The 18,219-nt window shown below is 43.9% G+C and overlaps 2 protein-coding genes across 4 annotated transcripts in view; one reads left to right on the top strand and one right to left on the bottom strand.

Moving 5' to 3' along the window:
- Positions 1 to 15,756, top strand: part of ABAT (4-aminobutyrate aminotransferase) — a 50,033-nt gene extending 34,277 nt beyond the window's left edge. For all 3 annotated transcript variants that reach the window (XM_058035375.1, XM_058035376.1, XM_058035374.1), the window contains exons 6-16: positions 2,601 to 2,650; positions 5,417 to 5,497; positions 5,608 to 5,700; positions 6,056 to 6,118; positions 6,812 to 6,875; positions 7,515 to 7,663; positions 8,834 to 8,971; positions 10,192 to 10,359; positions 11,063 to 11,209; positions 12,223 to 12,334; positions 13,607 to 15,756. In XM_058035375.1, coding sequence (XP_057891358.1) covers positions 2,601 to 2,650; positions 5,417 to 5,497; positions 5,608 to 5,700; positions 6,056 to 6,118; positions 6,812 to 6,875; positions 7,515 to 7,663; positions 8,834 to 8,971; positions 10,192 to 10,359; positions 11,063 to 11,209; positions 12,223 to 12,334; positions 13,607 to 13,728 — 1,187 coding nt within the window. In that variant the 3' untranslated portion in view covers positions 13,729 to 15,756. The remainder of the gene's footprint in view (positions 1 to 2,600; positions 2,651 to 5,416; positions 5,498 to 5,607; positions 5,701 to 6,055; positions 6,119 to 6,811; positions 6,876 to 7,514; positions 7,664 to 8,833; positions 8,972 to 10,191; positions 10,360 to 11,062; positions 11,210 to 12,222; positions 12,335 to 13,606) is intronic.
- A 366-nt stretch (positions 15,757 to 16,122) lies between these two features.
- Positions 16,123 to 18,180, bottom strand: TMEM186 (transmembrane protein 186). The gene is made up of 2 exons (XM_058035377.1): positions 18,169 to 18,180; positions 16,123 to 17,565 (listed from the first exon to the last, which is right to left on the bottom strand). The coding sequence occupies exons 1-2, from the start codon at positions 18,175 to 18,177 to the stop codon at positions 16,828 to 16,830; spliced, it is 747 nt and encodes a 248-aa protein (XP_057891360.1). The 5' UTR covers positions 18,178 to 18,180; the 3' UTR covers positions 16,123 to 16,827.
- Between the last annotated feature and the right edge of the window lie 39 nt (positions 18,181 to 18,219).

Here is an 18,219-nt window from a genome sequence, read left to right as displayed (position 1 = left end):
CATGAATCTTTCAGGACTCCCCAAGATTTAATAATGATCTGTTACACTAGAATATATTTATCAGCAGAGGTTGAGAACTAATAAGTGCCTGTGTGGAGAGATAAGAAATAAAGTATAAAATACCTCTAGGCAAAGATGCTCTGGGCTGTCTCTTGCTGAAAAACAAAGATTGAAATAGTTTCTTACCACACTTTTATGGGCAGTTGTAGCACAGCTGTCCTTTCATCCTGCATCTATTCTGTCTAATAGAGTTAGAAACCCCATGGAGCCAAATGCAAGAAGGATGTTATTGACATGTTTGCCGGCAAACACCCTGGAATAGCAAATGAAACAATGTGTTTTTCAGTGCTGGGAAGGTCTGTTTTGTTTGGGGAGATGCAGAGAGGTGCAGTTTGGTATTATTGACAGCAGCCTGCTGCTCAGTTCAAAGGATTCTTTGGGCTTTCTCCATCTCATTATTTGAGCAGGCTCTAGTTGTTTTTCCTTTTGCAGACAGGCACATTCATGAGCCTGGAGGACATGTACGTTCCTGTCACACTGATCCAGACACCCAGCAAGAGAGATGGAGCAGGTGCCCTTCCTTAGAGCCAGCTCTGGGAGCAGATTTGTAGCCCTGCCAAGCCCTGTGCTGCTCATGGCACTGCAAGGAGTTGGTGCCTGTGTGCCATGCCAGCCTGGAGCTCTTTGCCTTGTCCACCACAGTTATAGAATGGTTATTCAAGCATTTACTTCTTGCTGGTGTCTGTTGCTGCCTGTGAGCCCACAAGGCAGCTCAGCCCTGTCACACAGCCCCTGTCACAGCAGCTGGGCATGCAGGGTGCTCCCCTCCTTCCCCGGGCCCCTCTTGACACCAGCCAGGGGCTCTGTACAAATCACAGACGGGACGGGGCTGCTGGGAACGTGCCTTGAGCTGTTTGATTTTCCAGCATCAGTCTCATTACATGGTTATGACAATGGGGAGATGCCAGCAGCTCACATCCCAGGCAGCAGACCAAGGATTTAATGTTACAACTTACTTTATAAGTTTTTTGACCAATCACACAAAGCAAAAGCACACTGACAGTAGTTCTATCCAATCACCATAAGCACACATACCTTTGATTAAACAATGCTTGCTTAATTTGGATACAATACCTGCTTGTGAGCCTTAAAACACAATGCACAGAGCTCCATTAGTAAGCTTCAACCTTCCTAATATCTTGCTAGATAAACTTTTCTGTAGCTCAGAGAGTTATTCTAGACAAGCGTTAATACGCGGACCATTGTTCTATTTGTCCTTGCTTTTCTACAGTTTAAATAATTTTTTTGCTGACCAATCTGGTGGCTACTGATAAGCTAAGCTAATCACAGTTCTACTGCCTCTGGGGCCTGCCTTTTGCAGCTTTCCCAAAAGCCCCTAATTTTGGGGATTCCCACACCTCTGAGGAGGCACAAGGATGAGGGGGTGCTAGGAGAACACCAGACCCTTGGCCTGAAGAGAATGGGAGAGAGATTCTGTGTGGGTGCAAAAGGGTAAATGAGGAGCAAATGAGAGGTTTGTGTTGTGTAGGAGAGTGGTATCTCTGATACAATGGCATCCACGTATGGGAACACCAGCAACAGTTCTTAGAGCAACGCCAGAGCTGATCCTTGATCTTCCTGAACAGCAGGAGCTGTGCTTTGGAGGTTTCTAAAACACTTGATTTGCTCTCAGAGGGGCTCTCAGTGGCACCCCCAGGTGCAGTTCTCAAGGACACAGCTCTCAATGTGTCATTCCCTCTTCCCATGACAGCAGATGCCATGGAGATTTAGTTGTTCTGTGTCCCAAATAGCCAGTATTATTATCTTCATAATAATTTTAACAGATTTATCAGCATGACATGCTGCTAAAACAATATGGATATTCTTTTGTTTTCAGCTAATATATTCAAAACTGCATTTATAATTGTTTTGTTAACACAGTCTCCTAATGCTCCGTTGCTCAAACAGGATAATCAGGGCTGTTGTCATTCCACTGGAATGGGGATTCAGAAGCACAAAAAGCTTTTGTAACAAAATTACCATTGTCTGACTTCTTGAGCAGTAGGGAAGATGAGGTTTCCAACTGTTTCTACAAGGAAATTTAAAAGATAATGTTAATCTCTGGTGTTGGTGTTTCATACATTAGAGATCAGGCTTAAAATGAAATCTCTGGCCTCCTTCAAAGATTATTTTTCTTAACAGCAGATAAATTGGTTTTGCCTGTAAGCAAGCAAGTTATCCTTTAGACTATCAATGGGTATAAATTAAGCACTGAAGCTGTCTTAGTTTCTTAGTAAGGATAAACTGTTGCATCATTTTTGCATCAAGCAAAATTTTGTCACAGTAAGGAAATGAGTGTGCCACAGCTCCCAGCAGCAGTGCTGGGCTGTGCCCTGCACCCAGACAGGCTGCTGAGGGACAAAGAGCCCAGGGGTTTGTCCTGCTTCAAAAGAAGTCCCATTATTAGCAGTTAAAAATATACAAGTTACACATAAACAGTCAAGCATGAAGTTATGGTTATTCTCTAGATTATGCTTTGCATTACTTCATTGAAACCAGATAAAAAAGAACTGCTTTCTTTCTTTGTTCTTTTTAATTAGGTTACAGCCATCCCTCTCTGATAAAGCTTTTACAGCAGCCCCAGAACCTGGTAAGTGAATTAGAACATGAAGGACGTGAAGGAGTTCTCTCTCTCCTTGTTGTGGGCTTTCTCTTTTTTCCTCAGACTGATAGTGAATGCTAATGATTCCATTAATGTATGATAGGATCTGCTTGCTGTATGTCTCATTAGATGAAAAGAGCTTTGTGGTGTTTAAGAAAACACCAAAACCTCTGGGAAGTTTTACAAAAAGTAAACATTTGGGTGATGCAAGCACTTGATATATTTGCAGCTGCATTTAAATCCTAATTCAAACTTCCTGTCTCAAGTTAACCATTTTAATAATGTTTTCTGAAGATTTATTTGAGCCTGAAAGCAAGCCCAAAACCTTGAGAGAGAATATAATATCTTGGACATGGTGCCCTACATCTGGAATGCTGTGGGAAGTTTAAGGATTTTTCTGAAGCTGGGGATAGTGACTGATTCCCATCTCCTAAGTGCACTCCAGCAGGGCAAAGAAATGCAGATATTTGAGCTCCCTGAGCTGATTTCCTTTATGGAGTACTCATGTCTTCAGGTGAGAAATTCTGCCTTTCCCAGGACTAAAATACCTCCAGTTAAAAAAACCAAAACCAAAAAACCAACCAAAAAAAAAGAAAAAAAGAAAAAAAAGAAAAAAAAAACATCAACAAGAAACCCCCCCCCCCCCCAAAAAAAAAAAAAAAAAAAACCAAACAAACAAAAAAAACCAGGACTAGAAATGCTGGAGTTATCAAAGGCAGATCTCGATATTTTGGAAGGTCTAATATTTATGAATATTATTAACTCTTCATTAACTTTATTAACTCTTTATTAACTTAATCATCTTTATTAACTCATAAAGATGATTTCTGAGAATAATATCTTCACTGTAATGCTGCAGTAGGCAAAGCCAGATTTAAAAAATGAACAAACAAAAATCCCCAAACCAATTAAAAAATCAAAAAGCCCATTTGCTGGAGGCAGTTGCTGATTTGCCCACTGGGGAAGGGCAGGTGGCACTGAAGGAGCTCCTCCAAAGTCCCACACAAGTGGCACAATTTCCAATAGTGTTATCAAAGGGGTTGGTGTTTTCCTGGAAGAACTTTTGATTTGGTTTGTGTGTAATGCTCCACATGCCCTCTCTGCAGCCAGCTATAAACACAGAATGTGCATCTGTTTATTTGAGCCCACGGCAGCTTGATGTCAATGTGCTATTTTTCTCAGTTCTGGCTATCTCATTAACTACAAAAGAAAAATACTCTTTACTGCTTAATGGCAAATGTTGTCAATTGACTGTGACAACCCATAATCAAATTCACAACAAATTTGGGCTCTTCTCTTTTCTGCTTGATATGAACATTTACTTCTGAACTGAGATAAAAAGTCAAGTGTGATTTCTCATAGCTACTAAACTAAAGCTTTGTGTTAGCCTGTCATTAACATCCTTGCTTAGGTTTTCTTTTGAGCTTGAGTCTGTTGAAACAGTGTTTTGGAAGTAAGACATTGAAACAATTTACAAAGTCCAAGCACATGCAGTGTTCTGTCTTGTGTGATACTTGTTTTTCCCTAGGAATCCTGATGAAATGTCCTTGCAGGTGACCCTTACACCCCTTGGAATGAATATTTGTGCTGAGGAGAAGGACTGAAGGATGCTGATAAATGTGCAAGCTTGAGCTGCACTGAAAATATGAGTGTTTGTGGGGAGGCTGTGTGTCCCCTCTGGAGACTCATTGAGGCTTAACTTATCAAAGCTCAGCCTTTAATTTCAGCCATTACTTGTTCAACAAGAAAAACAACAAACAAAAGAAAAGGGCAAATAAAGCTGCTTGGCAGTTGGCAAATTTATTGAGCTTGTCCTTCTCTGAGAAAATTTAATTTAAAATAAAGAGTAGCATGGTATGAATCAAATAAGATTACCCACAAAGACCAAGAGCAGCAATGAATCAATTTTAATCCATTACATAATTTAAATTAATTGCATAAATGTGACATTCATCTCCATTAGTGGACTGGGGAGGCTGAGGGGCTTTTTGCAGAGCTGCTCCTTAGAAACCCCTGTGTGGGCTGCAGGCTGCTGTTCCCTGTCACCAAAATTACCTTTCCCAAAGGTGGGAATCCTGATGTGGCCAGTCCACAGCACCACTGACATTGAAAGGGACCAGTGTGGTGTCTTGTTCAACCTCCTGCTCCAAGATGGGTGGCTGTGAGATGGGACCAGGGTGCTCAGGGTTTTATCTGGGACCTTGAACACCTCCAAAAGAGCAGCCTGTTTCACTGCTTCACTGCCAAACCTTTTCCCTATGCCCAAATCAGTACTTCTTATGCTTTGATTCATGCCCATGGCTTCTCATCTTCCACTGGAGAGCCTGGAGCCTGGCTCCACCTTGCCAGGCTTCCAAAATGGTCTGTCTTGAAGCTCAGTAAGGATGAAAGTGCTGCTGTCCTAACTGAATTCAGCTACTAAAACTGAAAGCAAGTCATAAAGATTTTAAAGCATATCTCCTGTGTATAAGGAGAATGGAGATTGAGCAGCTAAAATGGCAATATTGAAGAGGAAATGTCAGTGTGAGTTAGCATGCACCTTTCCTAAGGTGTCCTGCAAGAATAAAGTAGTGAGGATTGGACAGAAAAACATATGCTAAGGCAGGAATAGTAATCTCTAACTTAAAACCACTTGTGCCATGGTACAGATTTCTGCCTGGCATTTATGATTAGAATAAAATGGAACTGCTTTGATATCAACATATTTTCCATGTGATAGTAAGACCTAACAATCCTCTTCCTTTGTCTTTTTAGAGCACTTTTATCAACAGACCTGCCCTAGGGATTTTACCTCCAGAGAACTTTACAGAAAAACTGAAGGAGTCTTTGCTATCAGTAAGTTTGAGATATCTGACTGATCACTATTATTATCACCACTGTTGTTATCATTTTGCACTATACTTGTGCTCAGTATTTCAAGAGTAATTTTCTGTCTTTGCTGACAGGTGGCTCCTAAGGGCTTGTCACAAGTGATAACCATGTCTTGTGGATCCTGCTCTAATGAGAATGCCTTTAAAGCAATATTCATGTGGTACAGAGTAAGTAAAACATTCAGGTATTTTTGTAGGTTTAGATGCAGAAATGAGTACTTATTCATAATCAGAATTGTTATTGCAAAACAAAGTGAGGCTTGGAGGTTGTCTTGCTCCTGATGTTATGTTCAATCTAGTGTAAAATCTTTATTAAAACCTCTTTGTCTAAGCTTTTACTTTATATTGACACAACTTTAGAAGTTATAAAGTAAAGGAAATAAATAAAGTTTTCATTGTAGTTAGCATGTGAAAGCCGTAGTCAGGCTTGAATTTAGTCTTGAATACCAGCATTCCTGGTTTGTGAATGCCTTGGTTACAACTACAGGAACACTCATGTTGAGTTGTTTGGGTTTTTTTGCAGAACAAGGAGAGGGGCCATAATAATGTCACAAAAGAAGAACTGGAATCCTGCATGATTAACCAGGTAACATTAGTTCTTTAGCACACCTACAATGTACCACTGGTTTGGGCTTGGAAGGGAAGATTGGGAGGAAAAGTTTGGTTTGCTACATGTGAAGTGAAATCTGGGCTTTGTACATTTAGGAAATGGTGAAATACAGAATACAGACTGCTCCCCACAAAGATCAGGGAGCCATCAGGAATGCATGGGGGTGCAGCACAGGGGAGCCCCAGCCTCTCTGAGCCCCCAGGCCACCCCCAGGCACAGCCACCCCACAATCATGTGCTCCTAATTTGTGTCCAAAGGGGGGACTGTGCTGAAGGCTCAGCCTTGCCTGAGCTCAGCTGTGCCACAGCATCCACCCCCAGGATTCACCAAGGTTAACCCAGGGTTAACATGGTTACCCCAGGTGCCACAGCATCCACCCCCAGGATTCACCCATGTTAGCCCAGGGTTAACATGGTTACCCCAGGTGCCACAGCATCCACCCCAAGGATTCACCCATGTTAACATGGTTACCCCAGGTGCCAGAGCATCCACCCCAAGGATTCACCCATGTTAGCCCCGGGTTTGGGACCTGGGGCAGGGCTGGGGTCGCCAGTGTGCTTGCTAAGGGAGGGAGGCTGTAACAATCTGTGGTGCCTGAAGGCAGGGGAGCTCAGGGGGCACTGGGGGATGTTTTATCCTGGCTGACCCCTCTGTGTGCTCTGCTTGCAGCCCCCTGGCTGCCCTGACTATGCCATGCTCTCCTTCATGGGCGGCTTCCACGGCAGGACCCTGGGTAAGTGTCCCTTGTTCCCCTCAGCTCACTGTGCTTGTCCTTACACACACAGCACCACTGGGGAGGCTGGAGGTTCATTTGAGGTTTGCCTTGGAAGCCCCACCAGCACTGGAAGGGTTGAGTGACAGTAGGAATTGATTTTGTGGTTTTTAAAAAATTCTTTTCAGACAGGCTCTTATTTTCATTCTGAATGTGCAGTTTCCTGTCTGTACTCATGAAAATCTAACTCCTGGGCTAAAATCACCACAAACATGCTGTCACTCACTTTTACTGGTTTATATCAGCTCAGTACCTGTTCTAGGCATGTTACCTGAGAGTGCTGTAACTGTGAGCTTTGCATCTTTGGAGGGGTGAAACCCACCTTTGGAGGGGTGAAACCCACCTTGTCTGAGCAGCCTGTTCAGACTGACAGAGGTTCTCCTGCTCTTCTGGAGCACAGTGCATGTGGAATCTGATGCTCAAGGTCTAGAGCAATCCATTTAAGCCTGACTAAATCCAATTACCCAGTATTTCAGAAGACAGTAAAAACACAGAGCAGTTAAGAGAATTCTACAGTCAGGCCATTTCATCCCTTGGTGGCTTTTTTCTTGTATTGGTCCTAGATGGGTATTATTTTAATTTTTCCCTCTCTGGGCTTAGGTTGCTTAGCTACAACTCACTCTAAAGCAATTCACAAACTGGACATTCCCTCACTGGACTGGCCTATTGCTCCATTTCCAAGGCTAAAGTATCCCCTGGAAGACTTTGTGAAAGAGAATCAACAGGAAGAAGCCCGTTGTTTAGAGGAGGTAAAAAATTCCCTGGCAGCTTTCTGTTGTTTTTGATTTGAAATAATGAATAGTGTTGGTAGGATTAGTGCTTTTCACTAAAAGAATGTTTTCAGGGATTGGAACAGCCTGTGATTGGAGCAGCATTCACTGTTGTTTACAGTCAGACCTTTCTCCCAGCCAGCTCACTGGGGATTCAGGGCTGCAAGAGTGACACCAAAGTGAAATTTCACCCTCAGAACTTGGTTGTGTCACAGTGAACTCACCTGCCAGCTCTTGCCAAAGGGTCATGGGCTGAGAGAGAGCACAGTGTGGGTAACTCTGGATAACCCTCTCTGCAGAGAGCACCTCTAAGAGTATTTCAGCCTTTCCAGCTTCTCCATGGCAGCTTCTGGCATAAAGCTCTGATTGTGCAGGGATGGACCTGTGAGTCCACTTAGCCAGACCTGCCTCACTTCAGAGAGCACAGCACAGCACATGCCCTCCCTGGGCTGCCCCAGGGTAGCTTTGGTGGGAGAAGTGCAGTGCTGGATGCCATTATTTTACAAACAAACACACCAAAAAGCCAAACATTTTCTTAGCAGGTCTGTGCTGGGCTTACTGCCCCCCTTTGGAAAGCATTGCTTTGCACAGACTGCAGGGGCTGTGGCCCTGAGGGCTGTGAGAGGGATTTCAGGCACAAACAGACCATTAATTGCACTAGGAGGTTAATGAGAATTATCTGTCAGCCCCTTACAACAACAGGATTTTTTGCACTATTTGATTAATTTTAATATATCTGAAGTGGGTGACTGGAAAAAATGAATTTTCCAATTTGCCTTTTCTAATGCATGAGCACAGTTTTAGTTTCTGACACAAAATCTATCCCATATCATTAGGTGCAATGACAGCAGTGGCACAGTGAGCTGCAGTGGTGCTCAGCACACTGCCAGCTGAACCTGGCTGGAGCTTCCACAGCACTGCAGATAAATGTGCAGCTAGTTACAGTGTGATCAGGACATGGTTTAAACCATTCAGGAACAAGAAGGCAGTGGTAAATGCTGGAGGAACCACTTGTTAATCCTTTGTGCCACCTTTATAGCCAGGAATGTCCATGCAAAGTTGAAATTCTGATGAGATTTAATCTAGCTGGGAAGAAATGTACAAATGTTCTGGAAGGAGGATGTACATTCATAAGTGTTTGATTTGCAGGTGGAAGACCTGATTGTAAAGTACAGGAAAAAGAAGAAGATTGTGGCTGGAATCATTGTGGAACCAATACAGTCAGAGGGTGGGGACAATCATGCTTCAGATGACTTCTTCAGAAAGCTAAGAGATATTGCCAGGAAGGTAATAAAACATTTCTCTGGGCACTCAGGGGTAGCTAAAACATGCACCCACACATTGTGGGTGTCTGCAGAGGCTTTGCCCTGCCCCAGGCTCTTGGAGGGTTTCACAGCCCTCCTTAGCATCAGTCAGGGTAGGGATGTACCACACACCAGCAATCCCTGCTCTCTTCCATTTCATTCACACCTAATGCTTTCCTCAGTCCAATAAATAATCTTCTAATTTTAAAGTGAGAGAGAAATTACTCTGATTCATTAGCTATGAATTCTGCAGGTGTGCTCTTTAAATGATCATGCTTGTTGGTTGAGGAGGTTCAGTTTCTGAAGAAACAAGTTGTGAAAAGTATAAAATTTTAATTACATGGTTTTAATTGGAAAAAAACCCTAAAACTCATCTTGAAACAAGCCATAGTGCTGATGTTCCAATAAAACAATGAAAAGGACAGATATCTTGATATTTGGAATGTAAAGTTACTTATTTAGAAGCTATGACCCTCAGTAATACTTACTCCAAGCTTTTTTTCACCCTCAAAACACTGTGTGCTGAAGAGATGCTGCCAAAAGTACTTACCCATTGTTTTTAAATACAGAATTATTATATAGCTTGTTCTTCCTGTCACAAAGTTTGGACAAAATAGTCCTTCACATAAAAACCCCACATTGCCAGCTCACCAGTAGCTCTTTCAGCAGAGTTGTCTGAAAATGCAGCTTTTCATGCCCCCCAAAAAATGACCAGCTCATGCTGCTGCTACTGCCTCTGTGCCACATAATGCCCAACTCTGGGTACAGAGACTTCATATTGCCAACAAACAAAGCCCCTACAAATGACACTCAAGGGCTTTGAAAAGCCACCTCTGCTCCTCCCAGATGTTTTCAGGTATCCTCTAGAAATGCTCAAGACTACATAAAAACATGTACTTGATGACTATGGGTAGAAAACAAATTTCTAGTTTCCAAGTTTCTAGAATTCACCTTCCTGAAAAAAGAGCTGAATTTTTGTGAAATCTGACACGAGTGGCATTAGTGGAGTGGTTGAGGAGGGCAGTGAAGGGAGAGGAAGGAGGGATGTAGCCTTGGCTGGTGTTGCTCACCAAGGGAGGTGTTTGTGGTTTGGGAAGGGGGGCTCACACTCCCTGCTCCTTGTGTTGATGTGCTCACCAAGGGAGGTGTTTGTGGTTTGGGAAGGGGGCTCACACTCCCTGCTCCTCTCGTGTGTCTCTGCAGCATGGCTGTGCTTTCCTGGTGGATGAGGTGCAGACAGGAGGCGGCTGCACAGGAAAGTTCTGGGCACACGAGCACTGGGGCCTGGATGACCCAGCTGATGTGGTGACATTCAGTAAGAAGATGATGACAGGAGGATTTTTCCACAAAGAGGAGTTCAGGCCAAATGCTGTAAGATTTTTAATGAAACTTGGACTCTGTGCTAATTGGTGACCCCCTGAGGAGTGACTATGACATCCATGGAAGGGACAAGGTTTTCTCCAGGAGTGCAGGTTCAGCTGGATGAGGCTGCTGTTTGCTCACACAACAGTTATCATCACCTCTTCACTTTTATTCCAGTTGTTGTCAGTTACCAAGGTCATAAAGCTGATGGGGGGGAGAGGAAAACTGGGTTAAGCCTAATGGAATAAACCTTCAATACAAAATCCAACCACAAACTGACACCTTCTCCTGTAGGGCAACTTGGGAATTTCAGAGCTTGTATGTCAGCATTAGAGATTCTGTCAGCAAAATTTCTTCTTTGCACTAATGACTTTTTAGATGTAATAAATTAAAAGTCAAATAAAGGGGAAGAGCATAAAGCTTGATGTAAAGTCTGTACAGATGATGCTGATTTCCTGTCATCTGTAGCTGTGTTCCAGTGAGACATCAGAGTAGCAAGGCAGAGTGCACTAAATGAGAAGCATGAAGTGATCACCCTGTGTTTCAGCTCAGCAATGGGATCTTCCTTTACAACACAAAAAAGGGTGGTTGGTGAGATTAGTGCATGCCTTTTCATACACCATGTTTACACTGCTAGTGTGATGCCTTTTCTTAATTTATAGTGATTTGCCTTCTAACATGTTCCACAACTCTTTTCCCACTCTTTCCCCAGCCCTACCGGATTTTTAACACCTGGCTTGGAGATCCATCCAAGAACCTTATGCTTGCTGAAGTCATTAAGGTTATTAAAACAGAAGACCTTCTAAACAATGCAACCCATGCTGGGAAAGCACTGCTGACTGGGCTGCTGGATTTGCAGGTAAACATCTGGAAGGATTGTGGATAAGAAGGAGAAATTTGGTGCTGAAGTAGGATCTGACCTCATCTAGTTTAAACATTTGGGCTGAGGAGCTAGAGCTGGGGTCTGGACCATTATAGCAACTTCAACACAGGCCTGAATAACTGTGTCCCATTTGAAATTGAAGTAAACTTTCTTTTACTGACTTAAAAATGCTGGGTTTGTATAGCTTAATCCAAAATAAAGGGTGATCCCCAAAATATCTGAAGGTATGTACTGCAGCTAATTAAATTACTTTGCTAGAAGTAATGTAAGCAGCTGGTATTTCCTTGTCTTAAAGTTCTTTTCAAAGGAAGGTCCTTTCATATTTTGTTCCAATTTTGCTGGGCTGTTGAAATAAGAAAATTCTATCTTTCCCTCCCTTGTTTAAGGGAAATTCCTTTACAGCTTCTACTGTGGAGCTCTACAGACAGGCATTTAGAGATAGGCTTGCAGGTGCTCAGCTCCCAAAGGCATTTTGCATAAAATAATCCCACATACAGTCTCTGCTCTCTCCACACCTGTACACATAGCAGGCAGGAGAACAGAGAATATTGTAATCTCATACTTTGGAGGGCAGGAATACAACTAGTCCTATCCAAGAGATTGTTCTTCCAAAAGATGAGGGCTGTGACTGAGAATAAGTGATGCAGATACTCCTGGCAAGCGTCTCAGTGCAGGGTAAGAATGAGCTGGTTTCCAGCCCCAGTGCAGATGGTTTATGCTCAGGTTTTCCTGGAGTCCACTGTAGATGTAAATAAGGTGTGTTATGCTCGTTCCAAAGAATACTTTACTTGGCCCAGCTCATGGCTCAGACTCACTCTCCCTCCCTGCTTTGTGTGGGGCTCTGCAGGCTGAGCAGAGCACCACGTGAGCCGTGCTCCACTCCAGCAGAGCGAGGAGGCAGCAGGGTTTCCACCTGGCACAGCCAGCCCTGCCACCAGGTGCCCTCTGTTGCAGCACCTGCCATGTGCTTGTCTCTCCTCCCCCTGCAGGCTCGTTACCCCCATCTCATCAGCAGAGTGAGAGGAAGAGGAACATTCTGTTCGTTTGACACTCCAGATGATGCAACTAGAAACAAGTTAATTACAATAGCCAGAAACAAAGGTAAGAAACTGTGTGTGTGTGGATGAGCTTCATGTGTAGCATTCACATGTGAAGGTAATGCTTCACGTTTTCCTTTTCATATCCTGCATGAGTATTTCAGTATCAGAGGACAGTAGGGAAATGACAAGGGTGAATTTAGACTTTCTGGGAATGATGTCAGAGGCAGAGCAGTCTGTTGCATGGTGTGTACATTTACCAGCCTCTGCAGGTCTGAGGTTACTGGAAAAGATCTGTGTATGGGATGAGATTTTGTGACAACAGTTTCAGAGTCCTCTGCAGTGGTTTTAGGTGCCCATGGACATGGCTTACTTCTAGAAACAGGAAAGTTAGATGAAAGTCAATGTCAATCAGGAAAACACAGGGGAGAAGAATGATGAGTTTTATAAATACATAATTTCTATACCTAGGAACACCTAATGATTAAATACAAGTGCCTAAAATGGGCACAGATCTACAGTGGCATCCCTCTTTTCCCACAGAACTGTTAACAGCTGCAGACAGGCCCAGGTATGCAGAGGGGAACCTTGGGATCCACACCTAACACTCTCTTTAAGTGTGTGGGCCCTGTGTTTGCTGCTGTTTTTGCTGTTACTCCTGTCTGTTGAAAAAAGCAGGCAGGGTGCATCTAAACTGTGGTGAAACCAAACTTTTATAGTGTAAAAGACCATTTTTTGTTCTTAGAAACTAAGCCAGCAGGGAGAGAAGGCAAGTGGTTTGTTTCATGGTAAACCGAGGTTCTGCTTTGAGGCAGGGTAAGCTCAGCTTAGTAGTATGGGTTCCCATTGAAACATTTCTAAAATTTATTTTGGGCTAAAAAGTGCATTTAAAACACTGCAGGGAGAGGTTTGCAAGCACCAAGACATTTTAACTTCTTGTCATTAAAAACAAATTAGTTTAAAAACCATTGCAAAGAAACTTCCTGTGTCTTGTTGTGGCACCAGGACACTTGACCAGGAGAGTACTGCAGCTCTGAAACCTCAGATGCTGTGTGAGCTCTGTGCTGGATGGACTCTTTCCACTGCTGTCAGGATTAGTCCCAATACTCCAAGTGTTTTATAGAACAGCCCCAGGCACCCACAGTGTTCTTCTAAGCTGCTGTGAAGCTTGAGGCCATTCACACCACAATGTGCTGTATCATGGTGTGGCTAGCAGGATTTGGGGAGCTTCTGTTGGCCCTCCACAATGAGGGTATCCCCATTCACTGACCTGAATTCTTCTGGATACTTGGCAAAGATGGAAATTAGTAGAGGACCTATTGTGTTCTCATTTCAGGGGTTGTCCTGGGAGGCTGTGGAGACAGATCCATCCGTTTTCGTCCCACGCTGATCTTCAAGGACCACCATGCACACCTCTTCCTGAACATCTTCAGTGACATCTTAGCAAACTTCAAGTAAAAAGCAGTTCCCTTGCACTGAACAGCTGATTATGAAATTAGTTTGCATTAATTCATGTCTTCTCTACTTACAAGATAAGTGTAAAGTCATAAACTGAGGTTTGTGTTCTGTCTGTGATCCTGCCCAAGGCAAGCTGCTCCATGCACACGCGCCCCAGGCAGAGCATTGGCACTGGTCACCAGCAGGTCCATGCAGCTGTCCCTCACTGTGCATCCCCAGAACCTCCCTCTTCTGGCCTGGGCCATGCTGACTGCAGAGTCCTCCTACAGCCATGTCCCTGACTCTGCCCTGTCTGAGCAGGACCTGGAACACTCTGTTTCCACGGGTGACCCTGGTAGATTTGCATCCAGAAGCAGCAAAGCGTGGCCAAACACTCAGAGCCACACTCCTGCCACACAGAGTGCCCTTCTCTAATGGCAGCTGGGATCAAATCAGTGTTCAAGGAAAGCTCTGCTTTCCACCACTGCCAAGCACAGTATTTTACAGAATAATTTCCAGCTTTATTCCCTCGAGTACAGGCATCTGCCACACCAGCTGCATCAGGGCAGCTCTGCCCAGCCTGCACTCGCTGCTTCAGGGGCACTGGTGCCCTCAGCCACACCTGGCACTGAAGCCCTTGTCCTTCTGTCCTCGTCACACGGGATGGGTTTTAAAACTTTTGACTTCTCTTACAAGCAGACTTGTACAGAGAAAAATCTACCCTGAGGTATGTAATCTGACAGAGCTTAAAGAACCATGCAAAGCACATTCTTCCACTTCTGCCAGCAGTCTAGAATGATTCCAGATTATTTTACCCTTTGCCCAGAACACACAATAGCCATTAATTTATCTATTATAACTTCTACACGAATACTTGAGGTATTTTGTAAAACTAAGCAGAAATGCCATTATCTGGTATCAGAGCCACTACAGTGAAGGCCTAGTCCTGCCTGCACATTTATAATGCAAAGTAATTCTATTTTTGTTCTAATAGTATATTCTAAGTCATGGATATTTCAGAGATCTTCTAGAAAGCCACAGGATCAAAAAATGTGTCAACAGTTCATTGATTTTTCTTCAGAGAATTGTTTTGGATGTCTCTTTACTGTTTGCTGAAGGCTGACTTGAACTAGATCTGGTGCCTTTCTTTTTCTTTTTCTTGGTCAGCATCTGGATTTTGTTTACTAATTTTAACTTTTTGTTGTGCACCAAAAAACAGGGACCACAATGGACTTTTACAGTTGCCCTTTCAGGACCTGACCACAATTTTTAAGTGCATAATAAGAAACAGAGAAGTTAAAAGATTTACATGTTTAATACAACTACCAAAATGTGAAAAGGTTCCTTACCTGCTTTGAGAAGTATTAATCATTGTTTTCCCATTTTAAAGTACTGGTATTGGGAAACTCAAGCACAGTCACTTCTGCCAGCTTAAACCCAGTGGGGTTTCTGTAAACCTCTGCAGAAAGCAGAATTCTGGTGCCAGCTGGGCAGAACCTGAGCAGGTTTTTGAACAGAGGTTGTAGAAATCTGGGGGAAGGACTGGTAAAAATTGGTGTTCAACAAAACTTCATTGTCATCGCTGTCCTCGTAAGCGTGTTATCAGCAAAGGAAAGTCAAACCAGGAACTGGATTTGACAGCATTTGGGGAATTAGTTTGTTCAACATATCAGTGCAGTAGTTTTAGTGAATGTCTCTAGCAAGTCTTGTACTTTTACAGAAGCAAAGGTCCAGTAATTTGAAGTCTTACCACATCTTCACTTTTATTATGACTACTCTAGGTGTTTTTATAATTTTTACTGACACTCAGTAACTGTATAATTGTGTACAACATGTTGATGAAATCGTTAGAGAATACCATAGAAAGCACTGCAGCTCAAGCATATAAAGTTAATATTGTTTACAGCATACTGTAGACAGTGCCAAATAAATGTTTAAACAAATACTTAAGTACACTTCATGGTGTAACTAGTAACTGTACACAGATTCATAACAAATGGCATCAATCATGTGTAATCAATATTCTTAAATAAAATATTTATAATTGAACTTCTCCAGGGCTTTTCATTTTACACCCAATACATGTCTGAACTGAGCCACTAGTGCATATTAAAGACATTCTGATGAAGATAAACCTCAAAAAAATGCAGTACACCTGTACAGCCCAATGTATTTTGTTGTCATGGTGTTTACACCAATATTTGGATTTCTTCTGATATTGCTGTTCTACACTGTCAGCCAAAATTTTAAACTCACAGAACTCCATTAGGAAAAGTTAAACATGAGAAATAGTAATTCAGGGTTACCCTTTGCTCTTAAATGGCAATTTTACTTCACTGATCCTTTGCTGATCTGCCAAGAAACAGAGGTTTCATTTCACATGAGGAAAAAATAAAGAAAGAACACTCCAGATTATTGGTGAGAGTCAGTTTATTTGCCAGTTTCACATTAAGCTAGAACTAGGAGGGGTGTAAGGAGTTATCTTGCTTCTGACAATTCAAAACATGTGTTACACATTATAGGTGATATATTTGGTTCTTTCTTGGGTTTAAATTCCTCATTTCTACTGAGGTTTTGGAAAAGGAGAACTCATACCAATATCATGGAATAAGACCACAGTCCTTCATGGAGACAGGTGCTGCTTTTCCCATTCCAATGAAGAATGGCAATTCCTGTAAGAGGCTCCTGAAATACTGTCTCAGCCTTGAACTTAACAGCTGAGCTGCCAGTGTCTCTTTTGCCCAGCTCCACTCCCATCCTGGAGGACCCTCCTGAGGCCAGGACAGCCCACACACCTTCCCATTCCCTCAATTGCACTGATACATGAGCACGTCCCTCTCTGACATTCAGCAGTGCCCATCATATGGACGTACCAGACCAGCTTTAATTTCCAGAGGCTTCCCAGCCAACCTGAAATGACCTAAAAGAAACACTGAGGTTGAACCTTTAATCCAGTGGGCAGTGCCTTACCACTGTGACTTTTTACACTGGGTGCACTTACAGCAGGCTTTGCACAGGAAATGGACAGGGATGTGTAGTTTGGTGAACTACTTTAACCTCATGGAATAATAAGCACAATGGACATGGAACATGGAAAGTCATTAGAAATGAGCTGCTGTGTCACACAAATGCTCCAAATATTTGAGTAAATTTCTGTCTGTCTACAATCTGGCCATACTTAATTGTAAAATACAAAGTATCTGTACTGTTATACCGCTTGAACTGGTGAAGGAGCTCGTCCTTGCTATCTCCAACTTCATCCAAAGTCACCACTGTCTCTATGGGACAGTAAATGTCATTACGTCTTCCCCAAAATGTCAAGTGGGCCACTCTGACAGTTTGTCCAGTTTCACTCAAGTAGATAAATCCAATAACTCTTCTGAAAAAGTAGCTCATACCATACAGCATTGCCCCAGCAAAGACAGCGATGCCAGTTGTGTAGAGGAGGATATTCTGGGACACCTGGCCCTGCAGGTAGAGGTAGCAGATGGGAGGCAGCATGATCATGGAGGTGGCAGTCTGCAGCAGCTTCAGTCTCGACAGGATCCTGCAGTATTTTATCCCTGGGAACCTGTAGACCAGTTTGAACTCTTCTGTCCTGCCACGCACAGCCTTCTGCTGGACCACAGCAGCAGGGGCCAAGTGGGACAGGCACACGGACGGCTCTCGGGGTCTCCTGAGGTAACTCCTGGCACCGTGAGCTCGCTGGATTTGTGACTGCAAACACTGCCACGAACCAGCAATCCAGGGCAGGCGAGCAGCTTCCCTTCTCCATGGCCTTGTCCAGAGCTCCTTCTGCAGCGATCTCCCAAAAGGTGCTGCTGTGCAGGCTGCAGTCCTGCCCGTGCAGAGCCAAGCCTGTAAGGTAACATTCCCACAGGTCATCGTTTGAGTCCTCTTTAAAACCCACCAGCGAGCTCAGAGTTGCTCCCTCGGGCTCCTACAGACAATAAAGCACAATCCCCGGGTCACTGTAACCTTAATCCAGTGTTCTGACGGAAAACTGGTATTTGTGCTCGCATCCCTCCCTGCAGAACAAGAGGGAAAACTGTGCTAACACAGCTGATATCAGTGAGCTCAGTGACCGACACTGGCACACCCCTGCCTCTCGCTGGCTGAGCAACATCCCAGCAAAGCTGCTGGAATCGCCGACCCGCTAAATAACCACTTATACAGCAGTTTTAGGGAAACAGAGAAGAAAAGTGGACTAAGCACGGTAAAGGGGAGGAGAGCGCGATCAGGCCGAAGGAAGGAGCGGACGCTGGGAAGGCGCAAAGGCAGCAAGGGAAGTTCCGCGCTGCCCCCGCCACGCTGTGGGACACGTGGCGTGCAAAGACCCGTCACCGAGCGGCCCGCGACAGGGAAGGAAAAAGGGATGGAAAAAGGGAAAGGCAAAGAGACGGGGAAAGGGGAGAAGGAGGGGAAGGAGGAACAACCCGCGCCGACAGCCCCGGCCCTCACCGCCGCCATGGCCCCGCCGCCTCTCCGCGCCTGCCCCGCCCCGCCCCGCGC

The sequence above is a fragment of the Melospiza georgiana genome, chromosome 16, assembly GCF_028018845.1.
Source record: "Melospiza georgiana isolate bMelGeo1 chromosome 16, bMelGeo1.pri, whole genome shotgun sequence".
Taxonomy (NCBI): Eukaryota; Metazoa; Chordata; class Aves; order Passeriformes; family Passerellidae; genus Melospiza; species Melospiza georgiana.
The sequence above is the reverse complement of the archived record's forward strand: the minus strand, read 5'-3'. Positions and strand labels throughout refer to the sequence as shown.